The following is a 23,816-nucleotide window of genomic DNA, read 5'->3' on the forward strand; positions in this document are numbered from 1 at the left end:
CATAATTTTTTTCTTTTTTTTTCTTGTTGGTACTGGGGATTGAACTCATGACCTTGTACCTACTAGGCAGGCACTTTTATATTAGTATATTTTGTGATCCATGGTAAATACATGCTTTGCAGGAGAATTGATACATATACTTTGCTTTCCCTTCCTTTCCTCCCCATCTTCCTCATCCCTAGATCCCCTTGTCATCCTTTCAAAGATCAGACTCTTTGATTCATTGATCCTTTGTGTTTTTCTTTTAGTCCAAATATATATATGTTTAAAATAATGCTGCTTTGTAAAACCTGTACCATTCAAACACCCAGAAACCAAAGCGGCCAAATATCTTAAAGGCGCTATCTATTTACACTGTTGGTTGGGCTGACGCTGGTGGAAGACTGGTGGAGAAGGCCTCTGTGAGGTGTTCTGGCTACAGAGCCTTTCCTGGGCTCCTCGGGCCTGCTGCAGCCCTCCTCCACAATGTACAGGGCCTTTCGCTCTACCTGGTGTCCACGCCCTATCTGCATCAGGGCTTTGCACACCCCCAGCTACTGTTCCTGCCTCATCCATTGCGCTTCACTACTGATGGCCCAGTACCATGCCCATGCTCTGGGCACTCAGCACCGGCAAAGGGGACACATTTCCTGCACATCTGGTGTGCCCTAGAGAGGACTGCTGAATGGAGAGCCAAAAAAGTTGAAGGTGGCCCTCTTGGCAGAGAAGAAGAGTCAGCTTCCTACAAGTGCTGCTTGGACAGGAAGCGGGGAAACCCACCCTCTCTCCCACTGCCCATCGACTCCCACCCACCAGGCGCACTGAGGGCCAGTGCTTTGTGCTAGCCGGTCGTACTCCACGGACTGTTCGTCCTATAGACATCCTAGGGACTCTCCCTCTCCTTCCAATATTTTTGCAAATAGCTCTTTTGGAAAGCAACTTTTTCTGACGACCCATGCAGTGCACCACCCCGTCCCCGTGCCCGTGTCACAGCTCTCTGCGTGCCCACCACCTGGATTCCCAGCCCTTCAACCTTCTCATCATCATGCTCACTCATTAAACGCGTTGTCTGCTCTGCCGCTGGAATGTCAGCTTCATGCTGGAACCATGGGACTGTCCTGTTGCTGCCATCCCCAGCATTGGGCACGGGGCCTTTGGGGGTCAGTGAGTATTCGTTAATCGAGGCCCAGCCTCCCTCTCATCTTCCTTTCACTAACATAGAGCCGCCAGTCACCTTCTCACCCAAAGCCAGTGCCTCCCCCCGTGTCTGCAATGCAACTCTTCCCGCTTTCTGAGACTTCTATTCACTACGTCTTTTCTCTCCCATGAATTCAACAGCCCCCTTTAGCCACATAATAATTTCTGGTACTACTCATGGGCCTCATTTACGCTAGGCTCTGCTCCATCCCATTAGTTTATTTGCCATAGCCCTGAGAAGGAGCAATGGTTATCTATTCTGCATGGGAAGAAACTAAGGTACAGGGCAGGTGAAGTCTTGCTTGGGGCTACACAGCCACTGAGGCGGGACACCAGGGCCAAGCCCAGTATGCTGGCTGAAGAGCCTAGCTCCTAACTACTCCAAGTAGCATTTAAATACCTGTTTGTTTAACCTTACCTTAAGCTCAGACAAAAGGCTACCTCGATTCTGTATCCCCCTCAGCCTTGTCTCTCTTCTACTCTACCAACTTCTTCAGACTCATCTATGCCAGCTGTTTCTGCACCCCACCTTCCTGCCTGTTCCACTCCAATGTAGTTTATGTGCCTGTTACCCTGTCAGCGATGTTCTTATATGGCCACCTTGCAATGGTGTTTGCCAGTCGCCCTCTTACTTAAACTCCATCCACGTTTGGCAACGGTGGCCACGTCATTCTTCCTGGAAGAAGGATCTTGGGAAGGAGGAAGGATTCTGAGAAGTATCTATACTTTCCCTGGCTTATAGGCCTGGGAACAGTTTTATATGAAAAATCATTCAACCTTCCACTGCCCAGCCTTTTAGAATCCAGTCTTGACCAGCAGTGGGCCTCATGCTGCGGACGCAGTGTTCACTTTGCCGGTCACTTCCCCAGTTTCTATTGTAGAAGAGACATACTGCCTCAAAACCTCAACGGAAAAGCTGGCAGCCCTGGAAACTTCTCATTTCATTCATGTTGCATGGTGTGGATAAATCCGTGCTCTTTAAAGAGAAGCAGGACTTCTGTCGGATGCACCAGGCTTTGCTCTTGAGCCTGCCTGGCGGGGACTTGAAAGGCTCCTGCGCTCCTCCTGACTTTCTTCCCTGTCTTTTGTTTCTCTCTTGATGGACCCACATTCAGTCACAGCATCCCTATTAACACCAGCTGCAGCCTTTTCAAGAGAAAATTCCCAGGGGTTACCTGGGCTGGGGAAGACTTTGAAGTTGCTTTTCTTCTGGGTGTTTGATGTGTCTCCTTCCTGACCCTGCCCGGACCTAGGGAAATGGCAACTGCCTCTGTTCTGGCAGCTGTCACTGAAGCCTCAGGATCTGGTAAAAGAGGGACAGGTGGGACAGTTGGCTGGGGGACTGCAGTTCTCTTTCCCCATGGCCTCTGGCTTCACAGCCCTGGACACCTCTTGGCCTTGACATCCTTCCCTGCAAATCAAGGTCTTTCAGGAGCTTGAGAAACCCTGGACAGGTGTCCACATTGTTGAAGGTGACAGTCAGAGCCTTTCAGAACAAAATAAACCAGCTGCTTCTGCAGAGCCCGGTGGTGCCCTTGGAGCAGTGTCCTTGGAGAGGTTGCTGCTCAACACCACAGTGTGTCATGCAGACAGAAGCAGCCGTGGAAGGAAGAAAATGGCGAACTAACTGGCATGGAGTTGTGTTTCTTGGAGTGCAGCTGATTTCTTAGATGCTGTGCTGTGCTGGCCCGAGAGGCCTGCCTGAGATCAATCCTGTATTTCTCTTCCTGACAGGAGAGGCATGTCTGAAAGTGGCACGAATGCCTGCAAGCTGGACAAGGAGCATCCATGGTCCATGGGGCCATGCAGGATGGAGCCCAGTGCACCTTTGTGTGGAGAGCCTCACAGTGTGGCCCGGACCCTGCCTGAGAGGGTCCAACCATGCTGTGGGCATAGGCTAAGTTTCTTCTCTTCTCTGACCAAAAAACTGAGAGAAATGCTGAGGTATCCTGTGGGCCATGGGCTGTCTCCTCCTCCACCCTCAGTGACCCCTTTCCAGGCTTTGGCTCAACTTTTCTCTCCAGCTTTGCTTTCAGCCCTTCCCTGATATCTTAGCCACTTTTTGTTGCTGGGACGCAATAACTGATGCCCACAACCTAAAGGAGGAGAGGTTTACCTTAACCCACAGAAGCCTGGGGTTCAGTCTGTAGTCTGTTAGCTCCAAAGCCACAGTGTGTGTGTATGTGTGTGTGGGTGTGTGTGTGTGTGGGTGTGTGTGGGTGTGTGTGGTAGGAGGTCTGCAAAGGATGGCTGCTCTCATCACGGTGGCCAAGAAACAGAGAGAAGGGGGAGCTGGGTAGGAGACACACCCTCCCAGGCCACAAGCCTAGTGACCTGGCTCTTCCCACTAGGCCTTCTCTCCAGACAGCTCTGGATTCATCTGTGGCTTAATCCACCAATGAATATAGACCCTGTCATGATCTTGTTTCCTTCCAAAAGCCCATCTCAGAACACACAAGACTCTTGGGAGCATTCTCGGTCTAAACCATGACACCTGGATGTTGGAGCTGCTCAGTGCCCAGCCTTAGCATAGTCCAAATGCTGAAGCCCATTCTTCACTGTCCACGATCAAGCTGGTGACACCCAGGTTTGCCCTTGAACTCCTCACACCTGGCTCCAGCTTCGGCATGTCCTGTCTAGATCCTGCTTCACACCCTGCTTTCTCTCCATGTTCCTGCAGAGAATGTACCCTGAGACTATCCATTTAGAACCAGGACAGTGTCTACCATCCATACTTGCCCTCATCATGCTTCCCCTTTGAGGGTCCCACCTGGGGACAGCAGGTGTCTGTGCCCATTCCTCACCCTGGGTCCCTGCTGTGACCCCCACCTTCTCACCCTGTGTGCACAGGCTGTCTGCCAGCCTCACCATGGAGGACCCCACTTCTGCAATGCGCACTGTACTGTGCTTCCTCCTATAAGCTCTTCCTCCTAGGTCCCCCCAGCTCTCAAAATCAAGTTCAGCTTCTATAGCACAGCACATGGGCTGGGGAGATGGCTCAGTGGAATAAGCACTTCCCTGGCAAGCGCAAGGGCCTGAGTTCAATCCCTGGTTCCGCCAAAAATAAATAAATAAATAAATAAATATAGCACAGTGCAGGTAACCCTCTCAGAGCTGGACCCCTCTCACCTGGTCTTCTTTTCTACCCATCTCCCTTCTAACTCTGCCATGTCATGAGTTTCTAGGATGCGCCAGCCTGTTCCAAGGTTGTGCCTCTGAATATCAAGCTCTTTCTCTCAAGAATCCCTTGTTCTCTTTTTCATTTATTGAATTTAGGGGGTATAAATAGCCAGCCTGAGGTCATATCTGGATTAAATATGTATTGGGGAGTTTGCATCATGCTAAGTCTTTTAAAAACCAGAGGCTGATGTTTAAAACTCAACAGACCAGTCACGACCAAGTGTCTTTTGCCTTCCAGGTGCTCTGGCAACATGGGGCCTTGGTAATTGCTGGAGTTGAGATGAAGTTGTGTTTTTTTCTGGGGCAGGGGTCCTGTGTTCCATTGTCTCACCACCCAACCCCACTCTCCCACATCACTGTGAGCTACACTGCTTGTGTAGATGGCCTTCCTGGATCCTGGAGCCACATACAGTAGAGATCCCTGGGCTCACCCTGGTCAAGCAGTGACACTCAGCCCCTGTCACCTTCTGCATAAACTTCTGTGACACAGATGCCTGCCCCATTCTGGGTATTGCAGGCCCTCAGGACCCTAGGATGTGGTGTGAGCCCCTTCTCAGTGACAGCAGGCAAAATCCCCCATCCCCAAATGAGGAAACAGTAGGCAGCAGGTGAAACACTCAGGACACAGTCCTCTTCCTTGTAATGTTCAGAAGCCAGCAGCTCTGGAAATGAAATGTCCGGAGACCTGTGCTTCCTGATTGTATGAAGCTGCTGCCTTGCTGGCTCACGGACAGGCCACCTGGTAGAGCAGGAAGAGGAAGCCAGGCCTAGGGTCTGGAAGGATGCTGACCACGGATGGGGTCTGCAGATATTGGCATCCGTCTCCACAGCTTCCACCCTGTGCTCTGTGGGATCCCAAGGGTCTGGCTGAAGCTGGAGTTGGAGGCTTTCTCCTCTGAGGGTCCTTCCTGAGAATAGCTCCTGATGGCCTTGGAGGAAAAGCCCAGAGCTCAGAGAATGAGTTCAAGCAGCAAATGTCACTGTAGATGACAGAGGAAGGGGACCCTCAAGGCCAGGGCTGCGTTGGTGTTAGAAGCAAGAGTCTGAGGTGGGCTTGAGAATGACTTTGCTTGGATGGGCAGTGGGGAGCAGAATGATGATCAGGTTTTCCGCTGCCCCAGCCTCCCCCACAGGCGTTCTTGTGGATGCCTTAGTCCTTTGTCCCCATGGTGACCATGGGTGGGGAGCATTGCTCTGACTTCCATTTCTCTGAGGGATGCTAAGCATCAAATCCCAGGACATACACAGATCAGAGGCTGCGGGAGGCCGAATTTGAACCCAGCCCCCCGACAGGCTGTCTGCAACTGGGTAACTAGGTGCAAAGGTGGCCGCGGTGGTGTAGGTAATCAGAACCAGAGTAGAGTCAAAGCCTCAAGGTGCAAACCTAGCACAACAGCAGGCAGCAGGGCCAGGGGATCCCCTCAGCGGGCTTGCAGCACTTGGGAGCAGCATTACCAGTCAGCATGAAAGGAAGAGAAAGGTGGGAAGCTGCGACAGGGAGCAGGAGTGTGCGCAGGGATCTAGGGTCGGCCCCTCTCACTTTATGCCTAATGCCTGTGCCCTCCTCACAAAGATGCAATGATTAGGGAGCCCCTCCTTGGCTGTTCCTGCTGCCTTGAGCGTCGGCACAGACCCCAAGGCCGGCTGGGGCTTGGAGGGAAAGGCAGAGCAGAGAGGCCTGTTGGGCCCAGGGAGTGGGGGTGAGCGCGGCTCCAGCTGGGGCCAATAGGCCAGCTGCCAGTGTTGGCTTCACAGGTGGGGCTGCCTGAGCCTCCGCCCCCTCCCATCTCCTGCCATCAATTTCCTGTGAGAATTTCAAGGAAGAAGACTTGGAGTGAGCCCAGGCAGGAGGGTGGGGAGCCTGCCTGCCTTCGGGGTTTGGCATCACCCGGAGCCAAGCAGAACTCTTGACTTGTTGGCTTCCCTACACAAACACAGCGGGTGGGGAGGGGGCTGATCCTATTTTCCTGGACAGATCAGAACCTCTGATGAAACACGCCAGCCCCAGAGGGGCTGAACCATGGCCCACCCAGGATCCGCGGAGCTTTGGGCCAACATGGGCAGAGGATGCCCAGGTAGCACCTGACCAGGGGGCAAAGAGAAGGGACGCAGCCACTCTGTTTTCCTGACAGAAATGCCTCCTTGACAAAATACTGTAAAAGAGCTGAGGTAGCAGAAAAGAACACGACTAAGGTGTGAACCTTAGTGCTGCCTTAAGTAGCAGAGGCTGCAAAGCCAAATTTCCTCCTTAAAATGAGTAAACTGTGAAGGCTGAGAGGTAACGAACACAGACACTCAGCTTGGCAGACACCGGCCTTGTTTTACTTTTATTATTGTTCTTGTTAAAACTCTTCTGAGAAGCAAGTAGTTATAGCCACACTCCACTCCCTCAAGCCTTTTGTCCTCAATAGCACGCATTTATTGAGCACCTACTACACGACAGGTGCTGAGCTAGAAAGCAGACACACAGCGTTCAGTTCTAAGGCTCAAGGAAAAGAGTGACAAACACCTGCTCATGCCTTGCGGGGTGCATGGAAGAAAACACACGAGAAGCAGAGAGCACGCTGACGGCGTACTGAGGAGCGGGCAGAGCCAGGCCTTTTTGGGAGGTGGCGCTTGGCAGAACCCCGAAGGAGGAGGGGGCGCCATCCCTGCAAAGCACTGTGGGAAGAGTCTCGGGCAGAGCTTAGCGAGGCCATGATGGGCGAATGCATCCCAGCGCCTTTCTTTGAACTCCATGATGTCCTGGGCCTCCTCTCCAAGACACGATCTCTGACCCTTCATCTAACCTTGTCTACCTCCCACCAGTTAATGGGTCCTATTTCACTTCAAGGTTGAAAAAGCCCCTCTTGGAAAAAGCCCCTCCCTGTTCCCTGGTTTCTCTTTGCTTCTTTCTCTCATGTTTAGTGTTCACCCCCGTCTGCCTCCACCCCACCCACTTCACCTTTCCTTTGAACTTGTGGTGACACCAGTCTTTTCTCTCTAGAATCTCTCTTCACCTCACTGTTCTAAGGAACCTGCAGGAGGACCAAGTCCAGGGGGCCTCCGGGGTCCTCGTCCTGAAGGACACACCTGCCAGCAGCACACGCCACTCCTGCTGCGCGCTCTGACCTCTGTGCTCCTCTCACCTCTCTGACCATCTTTCTCTATAGCTTCTGCTGGCCTGGTCTCTGCTGCCAACTCTGTGTGGAGCCAGAGACCCAGGCTGTTATGCTTGGGATCTTTGCTACCATAGGAGTTTCATCTCCACTAATCACTTCAGCCATCATCTCCTCAAAAGTAGCTTCAGGCCTCCACCTCCAGTCCTTATGAGTTCTACTTATCATTCTCTTATCAATCAGCTGCCTACCACCTAGGTGACCATAGACCTGTTACTTCTCATCTCTGGCTTTTGATGCTGTACCTGTAAGATAAAAGGAGAATGGGGGCTTGGAATGGAGTTCAGTGGCACAAGCACCTGCTGGGCAAGCATAAGGTCCTGAGTTCTATTCCTGATACCCTCCAATAAATAAATAAAAATAAAAGACTGATACAAGGGCAATGGGCAGCCTGGCATCCTAGATCCCTATTGGCTCAGCAGCTGGTGACTCTATGACTTCCAATGATCTTCATTCCCACACCGTGGAACTCACTGCTTAAAGTCATCATGTTTAAGATGAAACTTATCCAAGGACCCCCAAACACAGCTATTCTTCTGGATTCTTATACCACAAAAGCCTCAGCTGTCTTCTGAGATGTTACTGACAGTACCCCGTGGATTGCAATGGTGGCAGCCCTTTTCTGTAACCACAACACTCCAGTTTGTTCCATCCATCCATCCATCCATCCATCCATCCATCCATTCATCTGTCTGTCCATCCATCCATCCATCCATCCATCCATCCATCCATCTATCAGCCCATCCCACCCCATCCCAGACCCCCAGTGCTGTTCTCCTGTGTACGGGTGGTATTTCCAGCCCTGTTCCCTCTGAGATACTCCTAGTCTGTACTCAGCTTTCAAACCACCTTATGGCCCCACTTATCCATAGCAGCTCCTCTGAAGGGATCTTGGCTCTCTTTGATAATGCTTTGAAATCACACTTTGAAATACATGCCTCCTCTTCTCAGAAGAATGCTTGCTATAATCCAGCAGGATCACGGGTCTGAAAACAATCGCAAACTCTCAAGAGGCTTTGGGCCTCAAGTTAGACCAAAGACACCCCAGATAATCTGAGTCCTTGGTCCTCCACATCATGGCTCTGACTCTTGCTTCTACCTCAAGGCTTTTCAAACCTCTGGTCCAGCAAGCCCCACACGTAAGCGCAGGTCCTTGTGTGCTGCTGGTTCTCTGGTTCGGGCCCTTCTCTACATCTGGGTCAGCAACTCCATGCTGGACGCTCTTTTCCAGTGTGAGCCTGACCTTGCTTTCTCTGCAAGTGTCTCTGTCGTACCCCTGCTCCTCTGATGGCATGTGTGGCATGACCCATCAGAACCATGAACACAAAGTTGTCATTTTCATTTTTACTATGTGACAGGCTTCACCATGGAGTTCAGGGCCTAGGCTGAGAGAGCATATGCACAAGAGATTGCTTGGTGATGGTTTTTCCTGATAGCCAAGAAAATGAAGGCTTCCAAAATCACGCAACAACTATGTTTGATAATAGCTATTCTCCATGTTCTTGCACACACAGGGGTTCTTGTACAGTATGGTATATGGAGCAGAATTTATCCAAAACCAATCCTGCTGCAATACAGTGATTCTCTAGGTGGCGCTAGGGGGTGGGGACTAATGGTGTTGCTGACCCCAACCTTGCAAGTCAGTCAGGTGGCTTTGCTGAGATGTGAACGTGTCAAATGCAGCACCTGGAGAGGAGCAGGTGCCGAGCATGTTAGCTGATCTTCTGCTTCCTTTATACCAGACCTTACCCCCCCTCTCCTTTCATATGGAGCAGGTGGTGGGTGAAAATAGACCCACACCTGTTTATTGCCCTGCTCTAAAGTTGCAGGGTGAGAAATTTAGAAGCATGGTAAAAGGATGAGCTACTTCCGGGGAGGCTACACTCTACTCAATGGAAGGCGCTGGGATAGCTGCCCATTTCTGAGGCCTCAGAGCTAGAGAAAGCCAAGGGATTCATCAAAGCTTTTTGTACAAGAGAAACTGAGGCACAGAGAGTCCTATGCTTGCTCTTAAAGCAGGGGCCCTCTGGTGGCAAGGCTCCAACCAAAGCTCAGATCTCCAAAGTCTCACCTGTAGACACATTTCTCACTGTCTGCCAAGGTCTCTGTCCCCCACCACACCAGCCTCTTTGTGCTGTGTTTGGCTTTGCAAAGCACAGAAGTTGTGAGTGCTGGTGGAAAGTGAATCCAGTGCATTTTGGTCCAATAACTTTAGGAACATAATAAAATGTTACAGGTACCAGGGACCAGGGATCAGGGAGTCATCCTGACACTTCCCTCCAGCGGCACTGGGAGTACCCCAGAAGACCGCTGTTTCTATAATGAGAAAGAACCGGGCTCTTCTAGAAGACTGGCCCAGGGAACACTGTCTGCTGGTTGTGTGAAATGTTGCATTGGAGAAATTGTTACTTGCTTTGTTTGTTTGAGACAGGTTGCTGCTATGCAGCTCGGGCTGGCCATGGGCTCACTTTGTAGCACAGGCTGGTCTTGAAATTACAAAGATCTTTCTGCCTCAGCCTCCTGAGTGCTGCAATTACAGATGTGTACCACTGTACCTGGCAAGCAATAATTATTGAGTATTGACAGTGCTGGGTATACAGAGATGAATGGGACAGAACTGGACCCTTCCTCATGGAGAACTATCCAGTGGGAGACAGAAAAAAAAAAAAAAAAGAATGCAAATAAAAATACACTGCCACCCCCTCCAGGCAGAATGAGGCTAATCTCTCCCTATTTGGGAGACAGAAAATAAAAACAGAACTATACAATGGGACTCTGATGAAAACTAAAAATCTAAAAGTCAACACACCTTACTCTATTTTATCTCAATTGATCTCAACTCCCAAATGCTTGAGCTTCAAAAGGTAAGATTAGGTACCAGTAAGACAGCGAGCCCAGCATTGATTTAAAAACCCTCTCCCATGCTCCAGCATCGAGGAGGCAGCAGACCCTTATTAATCTCCTTGTTATCAGGAAGATCTCAGTCTGCCAGGAGCCTGTTTCCCAAGTCTGGCCACATCCCTCTGGTCTTCTGTGTTCTGTGTATAAAGCCGATGTAGTACCGTGAATCAGGCTGCTAAAAATACTTGCTTAAATAGTGGTCTATTAATCACTTTTCCATGGCTGGGATGAAGTATCCGACACAGAACACTTCAAGGGGAAGGAGTCTATTTTGCCTCATTCACGATTTGAGAAGTTTCACTCTGTAGTTGGTTGTTCCAAGGCAAGAGGGTGAGGGAGGGGATATTCAGTTCAAGAGCTGCCAGAAGCCCATCAAGCAAGAAAAAGCTGAAGGGGAAGGTGGCAGGGAGCAGATGAAGTCTCTGAGGTCATGCCCTCATGACCCCTGGATGCAGCCCCCTTATCTCCTAGGTGTCTCTCAAATCAGGCATGCTAACAATCACAGAGTGACCATCCAGGCTTTCTTTGCAGCACAGGGGAGGGTCCTCTTATTTATGAATGACATAGAACTCAATGGATTTCAAGTCAGATAACCACAGGAGGGTAAACAGCACCTTTCCCTACCTCCCCTTTGGTCATGGAAAGAAGTAAAGGATCCCAGGACGTCGGTGATGAGGGACTTTCTGAGCCTCCCTCAGGAAGCTGACTCCTACCCCTTCTTTTTTGCTTTCACTTCTTGGTTCTCCTAGCAAGCACCTGCTTGGCCAGGCACAGTGCAAGGAGCAGCACAAATGTGGCGATGGTGAGGCACAGCCTAGCAGGCTGGAAAGGTACCAAGGACAAAGGGATGGCCCAGAGAGGCACAGCGCTCCAGAGGATGAGGCGGGGTGGACCTGGGGGTGTTGCAGGGGCAGAAGGTCCTCATGGACTGACAGCACCTTTCCTCCTGAGAGGACCACCCTCTCCCAGAGGAGTGACGGCGCATGCTACTTAAGTCATCCACAGGATTGCTTCACTGAGATTTTTAATGCCTTTTCAAAGTGTGCTGAGCAATTTTCCAAATATGGTAATAAATCATTCCTAGAACTAGGTACCTTCTGGAGGATGAGCTCGTTCACCCTGTATGGAAGTTCTGCAAGGGCTTGCCACAGCTTCCTTGCTATCAGGGCAGAAAAGGCCCTCGGAAAGGCACAAACTTCATTCATTTTCTGAGTCTACCTGCATAGGCTTTGCTCACTTGACTTCACAGACTTAATACTTGTATTTAAGTTGACCACTTAAAAACTTAAATGCATTTATCACTGGAGCCATCTTTATAACCCTACCCTAAATAGAATACCAATATCCTTTGCCCCAAATAGAAGGTAATAGCAAGAGTAAATACAATTAGGTTCTTGGCTGCCAGCCTGCCCACAGGCTGTCTTTATGTGGAAGAGCAGATGGCTTTTAAAAGGGTCGCTATGCTTGCCCCCCATTTTCCCTGGAGGCCTCCCCTCTCAATTCCTCCACTTTTCAGAACTGACGGGCGACTTGGGAAGGAGATGGCACCCGGGCAGGCCACCAGACCCACTCAGGACGTCCCTGGACTGGGGGAACGCTTTCTATCTGCACCAACAGCGAAGGAAGGCTGTTTGCCATGTGAATGAGCGCAGCCTTGCCAGGCTCACGAGGGGCCCCTGGGACAGAGCTGAGGAGAGCTTCGCTATCAGCTCCCAGAAGTGTCCATGAGGTACGTCGAGGCCATGCCTGGCCATGCTGCAGACGCCTTAGCCCCACTGAACAAATCCATGTAGCCCTTGGCTAAAATTTTCCCTTGCCTTGCCTACGGGTGCTCATGCCCTCATTTGGAAGGATAAGGGGGTGGTGGTTCACATGGCTGAACCCCAGTCTCCCAGGAACACAGCCGGCCACATCCTGAAAATCTCTTGGTCCTTTTTCTGTGTCAATGAAGCAGTTACTCTATGAGAGCCCCAGTTTATCTGTGCATACAACGAGCTTTTCTGATTTTTTAAATAATAAATATATGAAGTAATACAGTATAGGAAGTGCTCCTAGTGTACACTTGGGCATTCCACAAGTGCTTTTAATAAAAATTATTGTTCATTTTTCACTTGAGACCACTGAAGGGTCTGCACTGGGAAATGGAGATACATGGACCAGTTTCTCCTGGTAAGAAGGGGCAGGATCCCTCCTGGTCAGGGGCCATGGAGAAGCCAGGGGACATAATTACAGCTGTGTGTCAGTCACTGAACTATAGGCTGTGCTGGGCAACGTGCACTGCTCTGCAGTTTGGTTGTGTGAACGGCGGACTGCGCTTAGCAGCCTCGGGGATGTAGCCCGCTACACCCTGATGCCAAACTCTGCAGCCTACTGCACCGGGTCCACCAGGCTGAACAGTGCACTGCTGAATACTATAAGCAGTAGCGCCCAGCGGGAAGCATTTGTACGTTGCACACAGAAAAGCTACACTAGAAATACTAACAAGAATTTCTTGGCATGGTTGTCATCTTAGGTGTCCACCGTGTCCATTTGCGGTCTGAGGTTGGCTAAACTGTCCTTATGTGAAGATGCAACGGTATTTCCACCAGCACAATGTGCATGCTCATTGCCCAGGGTCTTGCTACTACGCATGCTCAGATTTCACAGCCCCCTGAGGTTCAGTGTGGCTACCAAAGTTCCTGGATGATCGCCCTGCAGCGGTCTAAGGACAGTACTCTTGAGTTGAAGGCTCTAGCCCAGTGGTTCTCAAAGTATGGCTACAAGGCCTAACAATGTCAGTCCCTGCAGGAATTCATCCAGGAGGCAAATTCTCAGGCCGCAGTACACTCCGGGATGGGGCCCTGCAGCCTGTATTTAATAAGCCTGGGTGATGGTTCTGATTGCAGGCGAGAGGCCTGTTAGGGAGCCTGCCAGGTACTGCGGCACCTTCTCAGTCGGACCTGCTCTAGCACGCTGGGGCTGGAGCTTGGAAGGACGAGACAGCCGGAGCCTGGCTTTGCCCAGCTTTGCAGGATTCTGCTTTGGGGATCAGCATTTTGAGACTCCTTTGGGCTCACTTTTGAGCCCAAAACACAGTTTTGGTTTGGAGGTCTCTGAGCAGGTGACTAGGAAAGAGTCAGGGGGAACTGGACCTTGGAGGGGCAGGGCCCGGGCGGCCGCAGTCTGAGCATCCTCCCTCCTTCCCGTCGCTCTCTGCTGTCTATGGCGTAGGTGTTAGAGACCTTGCGGATCCTACTCAAGGGTAGACAGCAGGCCGGCCTGGCCTGGCAGTGCGACCACAGAGAGGGCTGCACCTGCACTTTCCAAGGTACGCGATCCAGGTGTCGAGTGTCTGGGCTGCTTCCAGCGAAAGCATACGCGAACAGGCAGGCAGCGAAGCCACCTGAGATGAGGCTCTGTCCTCCCGCCTCATCTCCCTCCGCCCCCTCCCTGCCATGCGTTTTGGCACCGTATTATTTCTTAAATTAAATAATACTCTCTTTAATGCTGCTTTGTTAAAAGCACAACTGTGCTCTTAAAATAAATCATCGCGTCTTGAGCACCTGCCAGGCATTCTTGCGGCTGCTTTCATTCGTGTGTGTATTCAAAGACCTGCGGCGAGATACACGCAACACAAAGACCCCTGCCTTAACTATTTTTAAGTGTTCTCTTCAGGAATGTTCAGCGCACTCGCATTGTTCCGTCACTGTCACCACCGCCCGTCTCCAGAACTCATTCATCTTGTGGAACTGAAGCTATGCTCGCTAAGCGCTAATTCCCCACCCCCTTCCTCCGCAGCCCCCCACCTCGCCACTTCCGGCTCTGGGGACTGACCGCTCCAGGTGCGGTCACGCGCGCGCGCTCAGTCGTATATCGTCTGTCCTCCCGTGACTGGTTTATCTCGCTTAGCATCAAGTCCTCGGGTTTGCTGTGCCATACGTAGCAGGGGCAGAATTTCTTTCTTTTTAAAGCTGAATACTACTCCCCGGGATGCACAGCAGTGTTTCAGTATTCGCGTGTCAGTGGCTAGATACTTCTGTGATTTGGCTATCCCGAATAATGCTGCTTCAAGCATGTTAAGAAACTATGTAGCTGAGTCTCTATTTTTCTCATTTTTTGGATAGATACCCAGAAATGGGATCATTAGATAACTGCTAATTCATTTGATATATATATATATATATATATATATATATATATATATTTTTTGAACTATCTTGCTGCTTTCTGTAGTGGCTGCATCATTTTATTTTGTGTGTAATCATTTGTATGGAGCCCTCAGAACACCATGAGTTTGAGACCATGAACCCATTCTAGAGATTAGGAGATCGAGACCCAGTCAGGCAAGGATGGCTGCCTGAGGCACAGGTCACATGTGTTTCCCCAGAGACTACGCCAGCAGTAGCTGCAGCTGCTCTAGTTTGGCCCAGCGTCCTGCAGCCTGAGCAGTGAGTACAGCTCAGGGAAGGCTCAGTCCTTATGAGTGACAGCTGGCAGACATATATGGAGCCATTGTCACTGCTGGGGGTTACAGCCAGGAAGGGGGCAGCACTGGCAGGTTGGGACAGGGCTCCTCCACCAGCAAGGCTGGCTTCACTGGTTTTTCCTGGGGGACAGGGCACCAGTTCCCGGTGGAGCACCCTCGGGAGTTTCCTTCTTTGCTTCTGCTGGCAGCTAAACCTTTCGATTAGGGCACACTTTGGACACCATCCAGCCCATCTGAGTCAAATCCTAAATGTGGAGAATGAAGAGATGCAATAGGAAGGATTTTGCCACTTGCGGACCAGAGCACAGGAAAGTCACCAGCCCTGTCACTTTACCAACTTGTTTTCAGCAGATGGCTTCTGACCTCATGATTTAAGCTACACGGGCGTTCACCAAGAAAGGTGTAAGCCAGCGCTGGTGTCCTTCCCCTGACTGCAGCCAGTGTTCTGCTCTAGAAACCAGAGACAGAGAAACCCAATAGCACGCAGTCACGCCTCAGAGCAGCGTCCAGCTGCCTCTGTCCCTTCCTCCCTGTCATGGAAAGGTGGCATCCAGTGACAATGGCTGCCACTGTGCTGGGGGTGGTACATGCACCTCCAGAGTCTTCTCGCTGGCCTCAAAAGTCCCGCCTTTTGGTACAACCCTGCATGACACAGAAAGTGTCACGCAGCACAGGCTGTGCAGGGAGGCTGGAGGCAGTGCGAAAAACTGTGATACAGAAACGTAGCCGGTGCTGGGGGGTGTGTGCAGGCCAACCTGGCTGCAGTCCTGGCTCCTCCTGTGCTGGCTGTGGGACCCAAGGAAGTGCTGAGACTCACTGAGCCTCTGTTTCCTCCTCCTCCTCTGCAAAAGGTGAAGAGTGTGGTCGGGAGGACTGAGTGAGATGATAGGATGAGCTTTCAGCACATGGCTTTGCTTTAGGAAATGGGGCGAATGGTCTCCCTGCATGAAGCCTGTCCTCTTCAGAAGGCATGTCTGTTCCCCTCCTTCCTTTCCTTTCTCTTTCCTCTCTCCCTCCCCTCCTCCCTCCCTCCCCCTCCCTTCTTCTCCTTCCCTCCCTCCTTCACCAGGTTCCACCAGCCTAGAGAAGCAGACAGCAAGAGCTCTTCTGTCTTTTCCCAGAACAAAATGCCTTAACCATGTGTATCATGTTTTTCTTTTCTCTCCACGTGTGTGTTGCCTAATGAGATGGTCAAACAACTGCCACACTCCATAGTCTTTCTACAGAGACCCCTAGAGGCCAGGAGGTAACTGAAGGAGAGGGACGAGGGGGGCAGAGGCGGTGCTCCCCACCCTACATTATAGTGTTTTGGGCTTGGAATTCCCAAATTATACAGATCTGTTCCACTTCCACATTCCATGGTGGCCTGGGATTCGACATGCTGTCCCTTCCCGAGTGTCCTTCAATTTCTCCCACAGACCCCCTACGTTTCCCAGGTTCAACCCTGGGAAATACAAGTCTACATATTTCCCTGACTGGGTACCATTTAATACATCATTTCTGGATTGTTCTTCCTATTCTCTGGAGCCTGAGTTCAAATCCCAGCCAGTGTAACTTCAGCCAGGCTGTTTAACTGCTCCGTGCTTCGGTTTCCTCATCTGCAAAATAGAAATGAAAACACCCTGAACCTCATCAGACTGTGGGGAGGCCTGCAAGGGTCACTAGAGTACTTAGAGCATTGCCGGCACTGATCATAGGCAGGAAAATGCCCCTGCTGTGACTCTGCCAGCCCCATCCTCCATGGGGCAGGAGCCACGCGTGGGGCTTGCTCTGCCTGCTCAGTCATGCCTCAGTGTACTTGGAGGACCCAGACCCCAGACTGTGCAGCATCAGTGACCAACCTCTTTGGCCAAGGAAGATCATGACAGGTGCCTTCTGCCACCACCCTACTTAGTGACAGGAAGGACATCATAGTCTTCGAAAGACAAAAGAACATCACTTCAGCACAGGGCAGAGTTTTTCAGGCAATGACAGTTGGCAGCTTAAAACTACCAGAATTGTCTTGGCTCCCTGTGCTGTTTTTCCTTTTCTTTCTTCACTTTTCCCTTCTGGACCGACAGTTGTCTGCACACCAGTATTTGGGGACCGTGGACCTGGGGACTGTTTCAGCCTCCAGCGATTGACTAAGTGGCCACAGCAGAAGGAATTGAGGCCTGGAACCTTCCAAGGGGACCAGAAGCAGAGCCCAGAGCCTCTGGGTTCCTCCACTAATGAGACAGTGCCTGGAAACCACCAGATGGAGAGAGTCACTCTTACGTGGGCCAGTTGTGGAACTCAAGCAAGTGGACATCTGCACAGGAATGCAGGTTGCTGGATTTCCACAGGGGATGCACCAGGACCCCAAGAGCTCACGAGTATGCTCGGGGGAGCCAGAGCTGCCAGCGTGTAGTGCAGACACATGTCCAGTCCGGACCACCGCTCCAGTGGCGGAGCTGGTCTCCCCACACCACTGTGAACTGGACCTCAGTGACAGCTGAAGCTGAGAAAGCACTGGGGTTAACAGGTTCCGTGAGGATACCAGGCAGCTTCTGAGGCAGTGATGAATTGCAGGCGACTGGGGAGAATTTAAAACCAGTCCAGCTGCCACCAGGGGAGTGACTAATTTCAATGCTTAAGGACAAGCCCCAGCACCAGAGAGAAGGCGAGCTGGCCCCAGACCGGCGGCCAGGCAGCCACAGGGGACAGCGCCTCGCTGCAGCAGGAGACAGTCACCTGACTCACCCGGGCAGTGGCATGCCTGTTCCCGTGCATCCTGCCATCTGTCTGTCTATCTCATGTTTGCCTGAAGCATCGGGCAGAGCTAGGACCCTCACAGCTGCTACAGTCTGGACCACTAGGTTCCCTGGACTGCAAGTGTCTCAAAATAAAAATAGCACTTTGGAGCGCTCTGGAAGGACATGGGCATGACTTACGCCCCACGGGGGAGCCTCACCCTGTCGCTAGCACTCCCTTCTCGCGTCTTTCTGGGGACCAGGGCCCTTAGGAGAAAACAGCTGGCCCATGTCCCAGGTCTTCTCTCAGTGCTGGTATAGGAGTCGCTGAGGGTGGCAGTGAAAGAGCAGGACCCAGCTGGGCAGCCACAGTGGCATCTGGGTAGTACAGGACGAGCAGAAGCTTGAGTCTAGACTGTGCATCTTTGCTTTTCATCTGAACAGGCAGTGAGCAAACACCCTGGTCCTCCAGTTTCACAAATGAGAATGGGGCCTTTATTCCCATTGGCTGCTCCCCAACACTGTGAGCCAATGAGCAACGTCACAGCCAGGCTGTGCCTTCCATGTGGGACACAAGGCAGAAGTGGCCTGAAGGCCAAGCCAAGGGTGTTCACTATTATTTGAAGAGCTTGGACTTTTTAGGATCAGAGAGACGCAATGTTTACTTTCGATACACCACAGCCCATGTTTACTCATTCAGAAAGACCCCATGGGCTTCATTGTGTAAACCACACAGTTATCACCGGAGCCAGGGTAAAGGGATAAATAAAATGTCATTGTGGACCCTGTCTCCATAGGACGCTGGCACGATGGGGCATTGAGGGCGCTCACAGGAGGGACAACTAACCCAGGCCAAGAAGCACGAGAGCCTGGAAATGCTGTGTGAGGGCAATCCTAGCAGATGTCAGATTTCAGCCTTGAAGGAAGACTCAAAGCAACCAGGGAGGAGAAGGCCTGGAGATAGATAGCGTGTGCACGTGCACGTGTGTCCACGTATGCGTGTGTGTGTGTGTGTGTGTGTGTGTGTTCCAGAAAAGAGAACCTGCATGTGCAAAGGTACTGAGGTATGAAATCAGGGTCCAACTGACAGAACTGTGAGCAACACAGAATGGCCCGAGCCCACGGTCGCAGGGGAGGAAGGTGAGGGCAAGGTTAGGCATGTCTTTGTATCTCTTGCGAAATGCAAGGAAAGCCTTTCGAGAATTGCGCTTTCTCTGAAAAATATTTATAATTTGCAATTTACAACACTTCCAATTTGTAAAACCTAAACAACTTTCAATCCTAGCAACCCTGCTTTCCAAGGGGAAAGAGGCCCTGAGTGCTGAATTGGTTTCTAGGATGAAAATCTATTTACAATTTAAATAAAAAAAATTAAATTCAATGCTAGGCATAGTTGGCAAGGACTTGGAGCAACTGAGTTAAAACCAGACCTTCTTTATTTTATCCTCCAGTCATGTTTATACTTGAGTGATGTATACCAAGACGAGGGAGAAAAATGAGCACTTTCCTAATAAAAATCTTGCATCACTTTGAGCAAGCACGTATTCTCCCTACAAGGCACCGACACTGCCAACGGTCAAGGCCACCTTCCTTCCTATTCACCTCACCTCCTCCTCACCCAGTGGCAGTAGTTGCTGCCTGCTCACTGGACCTGAGGTGGCTGATGTCAGAGTAGCTCCTTTCTCCACTTCGTACTTTCCCAGACAAGGCTTGATGCTTGGCAAGTTCCTGGCTACTGATTGTGACTGCTCTGACGTCCACTCCAACAGACCTGGTTGTTAAGCAGCTATGTGACTGGGAGCCTGAGTGCCCAACTGCAAGTGTATGGGAGCAAGGAAGGTCCACGCTCTTGACTTGAGAATCAGCCTTGCAATGGGATGGGAGATTCCCCTCCTGCAGAAGACGTAGGCCAAGGCTCTGCCTGTGAGCTTGGGAAGCTCCTACTCACAGCAGGCCAGGGTTAGCATGGCATTGACGTGGAAGAACCAGAGGCACACTGTGGGGAGTGAGTCCTGAGTCTCCCTTTAGTCCACTCCATTCACCTTTTCTCATTCTAAGTAACTGGGAGGCATCAGCTCTTGCCCATCCTGCCAGCCTGCTAGGTTCTCCAGATCATTTCCTTCCTGGGCTGCTGAACTCCTTTTTCATTGCCAGGAGGATGGGCTTCGGCCTCTGTGGGCTGGGGTCAAGCACTTGTAAATTACACAACCTCTTTGAATCTCAATTTCCTTAGCAATGAACTGGGGCTAGCAAGAAAACCCAGGGCTTTGGTGAGGAGTCAGTGCAGAAGCGCTACAAGTAATCATTGCAGTGCCCGGCACACGGGGCTCAATGCATAGTAGCTCTTGGTAGATGGAGGAGCAGGTTGATATCTCTGAAGAACCTGAGCTAGCACCTGGTTCCCAGAGGCATTCAGTTCATGCCAACCCTGCTCTCATCTGCATCATTGCCATGGACACTATTATTGTCACTTGCTGCTTATTTCTTCTTTAACCAGAGCTCTGCAGCTTTTTTATTTGGGCACGAAGGCATTAGGTTACAAAAGTGAAGACCTGTACAACTTGTCCCGCTGTAACCACTCGGGCCATGCTCCTGGATAAGTGATGTCACATCTCAGAGTAAATCAACCCAAACTGATAACAGGCAGGCAGATTCCTGCAGCCCGAACGCTTCCTGTCCTAAGGGTTTGAGTCTCCGCCTTGCCTGAAGATGAACTACATGGCCAGCATCAGACTTGCGAGGGGTAGTCACCTAACACTGATAAACTTTTGTTTTCTCCAGTCCTGAGGATTGAACCCAGAGAGCCCTGAGCCATATCCTCAGCCTTTTACAAATCCCTTAATTTTGAGACAGGTCTCTCACTAAGTTGCCCAGGGTGGTCTTAAACTCTTGGTCTTCCTGTCTCAGCCTCCTGAGGAGCTGGAATTCTGGCCTGGGTCATCCTGGCCAGCCCAACAGACACTTACCGAAGCCATTCTGTGCGTCCACTCTGGGGCTGCAGTAACCATGCTGGACACCTGTCTTATGGAGGTTACACTGCAGACTAAAGCTCAGGGGACAACCGGAAGAGTTCAGTGCACAGCTGGGGCCATCGGGTTTTAAAACTTGGGAGGCCACATGAGTTAAGCACGGGGTTCAAAGAAAGCCCCTTCCAATTTCTGACTTAGATTTCAATGTGTTCTGTGGCTGCCAGATAGGACTGTCTGTGTGTCCCATGGAGAGTTTATCTTTCTCTCTTTTCTTTCCTCATTCAGCCCAAGCTGTACCGGAACAAGAGTCAGAAATGGAACATGGAAAAGAATTGCTTAGGAAAAGAGATACATCTCAAGCAAAGCCATCAAAGAAAGCAGGGTGCTCAGCATGCAGTGTATGATTCCTTGGGCAGGACAGGAACCTGGAGGCCACCACATCAAAAGCTTCATTTGCTAAGAAAGGGAATCAAGAGCTTCAGAAAAGCGGACCTCGGTTTTATTCCTGCACACGGTGCTTCCTACTCCTCAGTCCTCCAACATTTCCCCCCAAGTGGCGGCTCTGTCTGCCTTCCTAACAGGTCACAGGGTCCCTGAGTCCCCTGTCCTCTGGAAATGGCCATCCTTGTACAGAGGCACTGCACTCTCCCAGGGCTGACTCCGGCCGGCAATCTGGGATCCTGGAGAAGGCTGGCCAGGGCAGGTGTGAGGGCTCCAGGGTTCAAAGTTTCCCAGGAAGACAGACAGGCAGGACAACAGAACTCTCTCGACACTGCTTGCTGGCTTCCCTGCTAAGGAACTTATTGGTGCCAGGCCTGGCTACTCAAAGTTGGAGAGGTTGCAAGGAATATGTAAGCGACTATGTGTTAAAACCGAACTCGAAAGGTCAGACACTTCCTGGGTTCCCAACCTCTGCCCTCCATCTTTCCTCCCCCAGCCATGGCGAATCCTAGGTAAATTTCCTTCTATTGGGTCAAAGAGAAGTGGGGCTCACTTTGGGTGGGACTGGAGCATTGCTCCTGATCCATCCCATGGCATGTAGGGTAGTGGCGCAAGACTGTCTCATCAGCCTTTCTGAAAGAAGGTGGTGTCTCAGGCCTGTGTGGTGACAGGCCAAGCTCAGGGTCAGCCTGAAGGCCAGATCTCACCTACTTGGCCTAGGATCAGCCCAGGCAAGGGCAGTGTAAAAAGAAGTAGGAACCTCTTCCGCATCACTGGGGCCCAAGCAGAACAGTTCCCAGGGGACGCGCTCCTACAGCGGAGGGCTGGGTGTTCCAGGAGTCCTCTGACTGGAAACGCCTGTCCTAGGTCAGGCCTGCAGTTCTGTCCTCTGCACCCTGCTAGGAGAGTGCAGCACATGCCAAGTGATCTCCAGACTACACTTCAAGAATTCAAAGTTCCTAGCCTTTAGGAGTTCCAGAAATGAACAAGTTTAGGATATCTTATGAAAGCAGCGCTTGCATTTTTGTAGCAGAACAAGAGGCAGCTGGTGGTCCCTCCCCCAGCATCCTCAAAGGTCAGCAGGGGATGTGCACCTGTCCCTGCACACCTCTGGGGAAGACCTCTGCACTGTCTCCATGACCCTGTCCATGCCTTCCCCTCTGCTCGCTGACCCAGGAGTTCTGGGCCAGAAGCAAGGAAAAGTAGCTATTTCTCCGAATCTGCTTGGAAGCCGTGGCACTTCGCTTATGAAGTCTACCACATTCCTGAAAGTTTCCCGAGCTTTTGGGGAAATTGAGGACTTGGAGGAGAAAGCGGCAGAGAGGGATCGTCCAAGCACAATGGAGCTCACAGAAGGAACTGTGGGGTTTCGGAGATGGGCAGGGGCAGGAGAAAAGGCGAGAGAAGGAAGTGGCGCCTACCCCCAGGTCACGGCACCCATGTCCTTGGCATCTGGGCCTCAGGATGGTTTTTCCTTTTTCAGGGGCTTAACCGAATGGTGGCCTCAAAGCGCGTTAGTAATGAATGGACTGGCATGGCATGGGGACAAAGGAGGGGCGTGCTAGGCGCGGGACACGGAAAGCGTTGGGCTCCGCGCTTATCCCACAGGGGAAGGGACCTCTAGGCAGCTTCTGAGAAGCTACCTTCGGCTTGTCAGGCCGCCCCAGAACCCTCCCGGTCTCCCCACACCTGTCCACCGCCCTCCAGAGGTTCCAGAGAGGGGCTGGGCCAGGCATTCGAGGCTGTGGGGTGGGGCACAAATCAGCCTCCAGGACTCTGGGCGGATGGGTGCGTCCCGCGCGGAAAGTGCGCGCCCTGGGGAAGTCCTGGGCAGGAGGAACCGGTGGTTGTGGTTCCTACCCTCCTCTGGAGAGATCGGGAGAACCTGGGGGTGGGAGGCTATCGCGTTCCCGAGGGCCAGGAGCCAAATGGGCGAGGGTCCAGACTTTCCCCAAAGCCTTTCTGTCTCTGCGCAACAAGCGCGCGGCAACCCCAGGGTTGCCCGGGACATCGTGGGGCTGGCAGAGCGTCCAGACCCGGGGCGGGCTGGGGGGGGGGGCCCTCCAGCCCGGCGCGCCCTTCCTCCGGAGGAGCCGGTCCCCACAGCCGATCGCGGGAGGCGGGAGGAGTGTGTCGTATACCGATGTACGGGGAACATTCCCCTTCTCGGGAGCCGGTGCATAGCCCCAGTCTTCTGCTCCGGCTCGGGGATCCCCTCCCCCTACTCAGAGATCCCCGCGCGCCCCCTGCCCACTTTGCCAAGGCGAGAAAGCGGCCGAGCAGGAGACAAAGAAACTCCTGCTTCCCTCCACGCGCAGCCCCTCCGCCCGCCCGAGACACTCCCGGGCGCCCTCCCTCGACCCCGGCTACCCTGAGCTCGGACCCCGGGAGAAGGGGATCGGGTGGGCGAGTCGGTTTCTCGGCTTGGGGCCGCTGGGGGCTGCCGAGCACCCCGCCCAGGACACCACGGCAGCCGCGCCCCCCACCTCCCGCGAGCCGTCCCGGGTCCCTGGCATTGCCACCTCTAGCCCAAGCCGTGCTCGCCTCTCCACGGAGGGACCGAGGGCGCGGCGCACACAAAGGGGGTGGGGTAGGCAGAGCACGGGTGCAAAGGGGGCTCCAGGAGGGTTCGTGGCCCGAGCCCGGGCGCAGCTATTTACCCGATTTCTTCTTGGATCTCGGAGATGTCTGCGAAGATAAGGAAGACCACCAGCAGCGTGAGCGCGGCCAGCATCCAGCTCCGGAACTGCAGCTGCATGGTGGGCTGGAGCCCGCCGGGACCCGCGCGGGCCGGCGGAGGAGCGGGGCTGGAGGG

General features: G+C 52.2%; 1 protein-coding gene and 1 non-coding gene across 2 annotated transcripts in view; both read right to left on the reverse strand.

The window, feature by feature from the left end:
* St8sia2 (ST8 alpha-N-acetyl-neuraminide alpha-2,8-sialyltransferase 2) overlaps positions 1-23,810 on the reverse strand; it is a 66,363-nt gene extending 42,553 nt beyond the window's left edge. Inside the window, exon 1 of the mRNA XM_004623271.3 lies at positions 23,662-23,810. Within this exon, the coding sequence (XP_004623328.1) occupies positions 23,662-23,759 (98 nt within the window). The 5' untranslated portion in view covers positions 23,760-23,810. The remainder of the gene's footprint in view (positions 1-23,661) is intronic.
* LOC111816246 lies at positions 2,050-2,193 on the reverse strand. The gene has a single exon (XR_002820691.1). It is a non-coding gene; the product is annotated as a small nucleolar RNA U109 (small nucleolar RNA).
* Positions 23,811-23,816: the final 6 nt, after the last annotated feature.

Source organism: Octodon degus, unplaced genomic scaffold (assembly GCF_000260255.1).
Source record: "Octodon degus isolate 3935 unplaced genomic scaffold, OctDeg1.0 scaffold00002, whole genome shotgun sequence".
NCBI classification, from domain to species: domain Eukaryota; kingdom Metazoa; phylum Chordata; class Mammalia; order Rodentia; family Octodontidae; genus Octodon; species Octodon degus.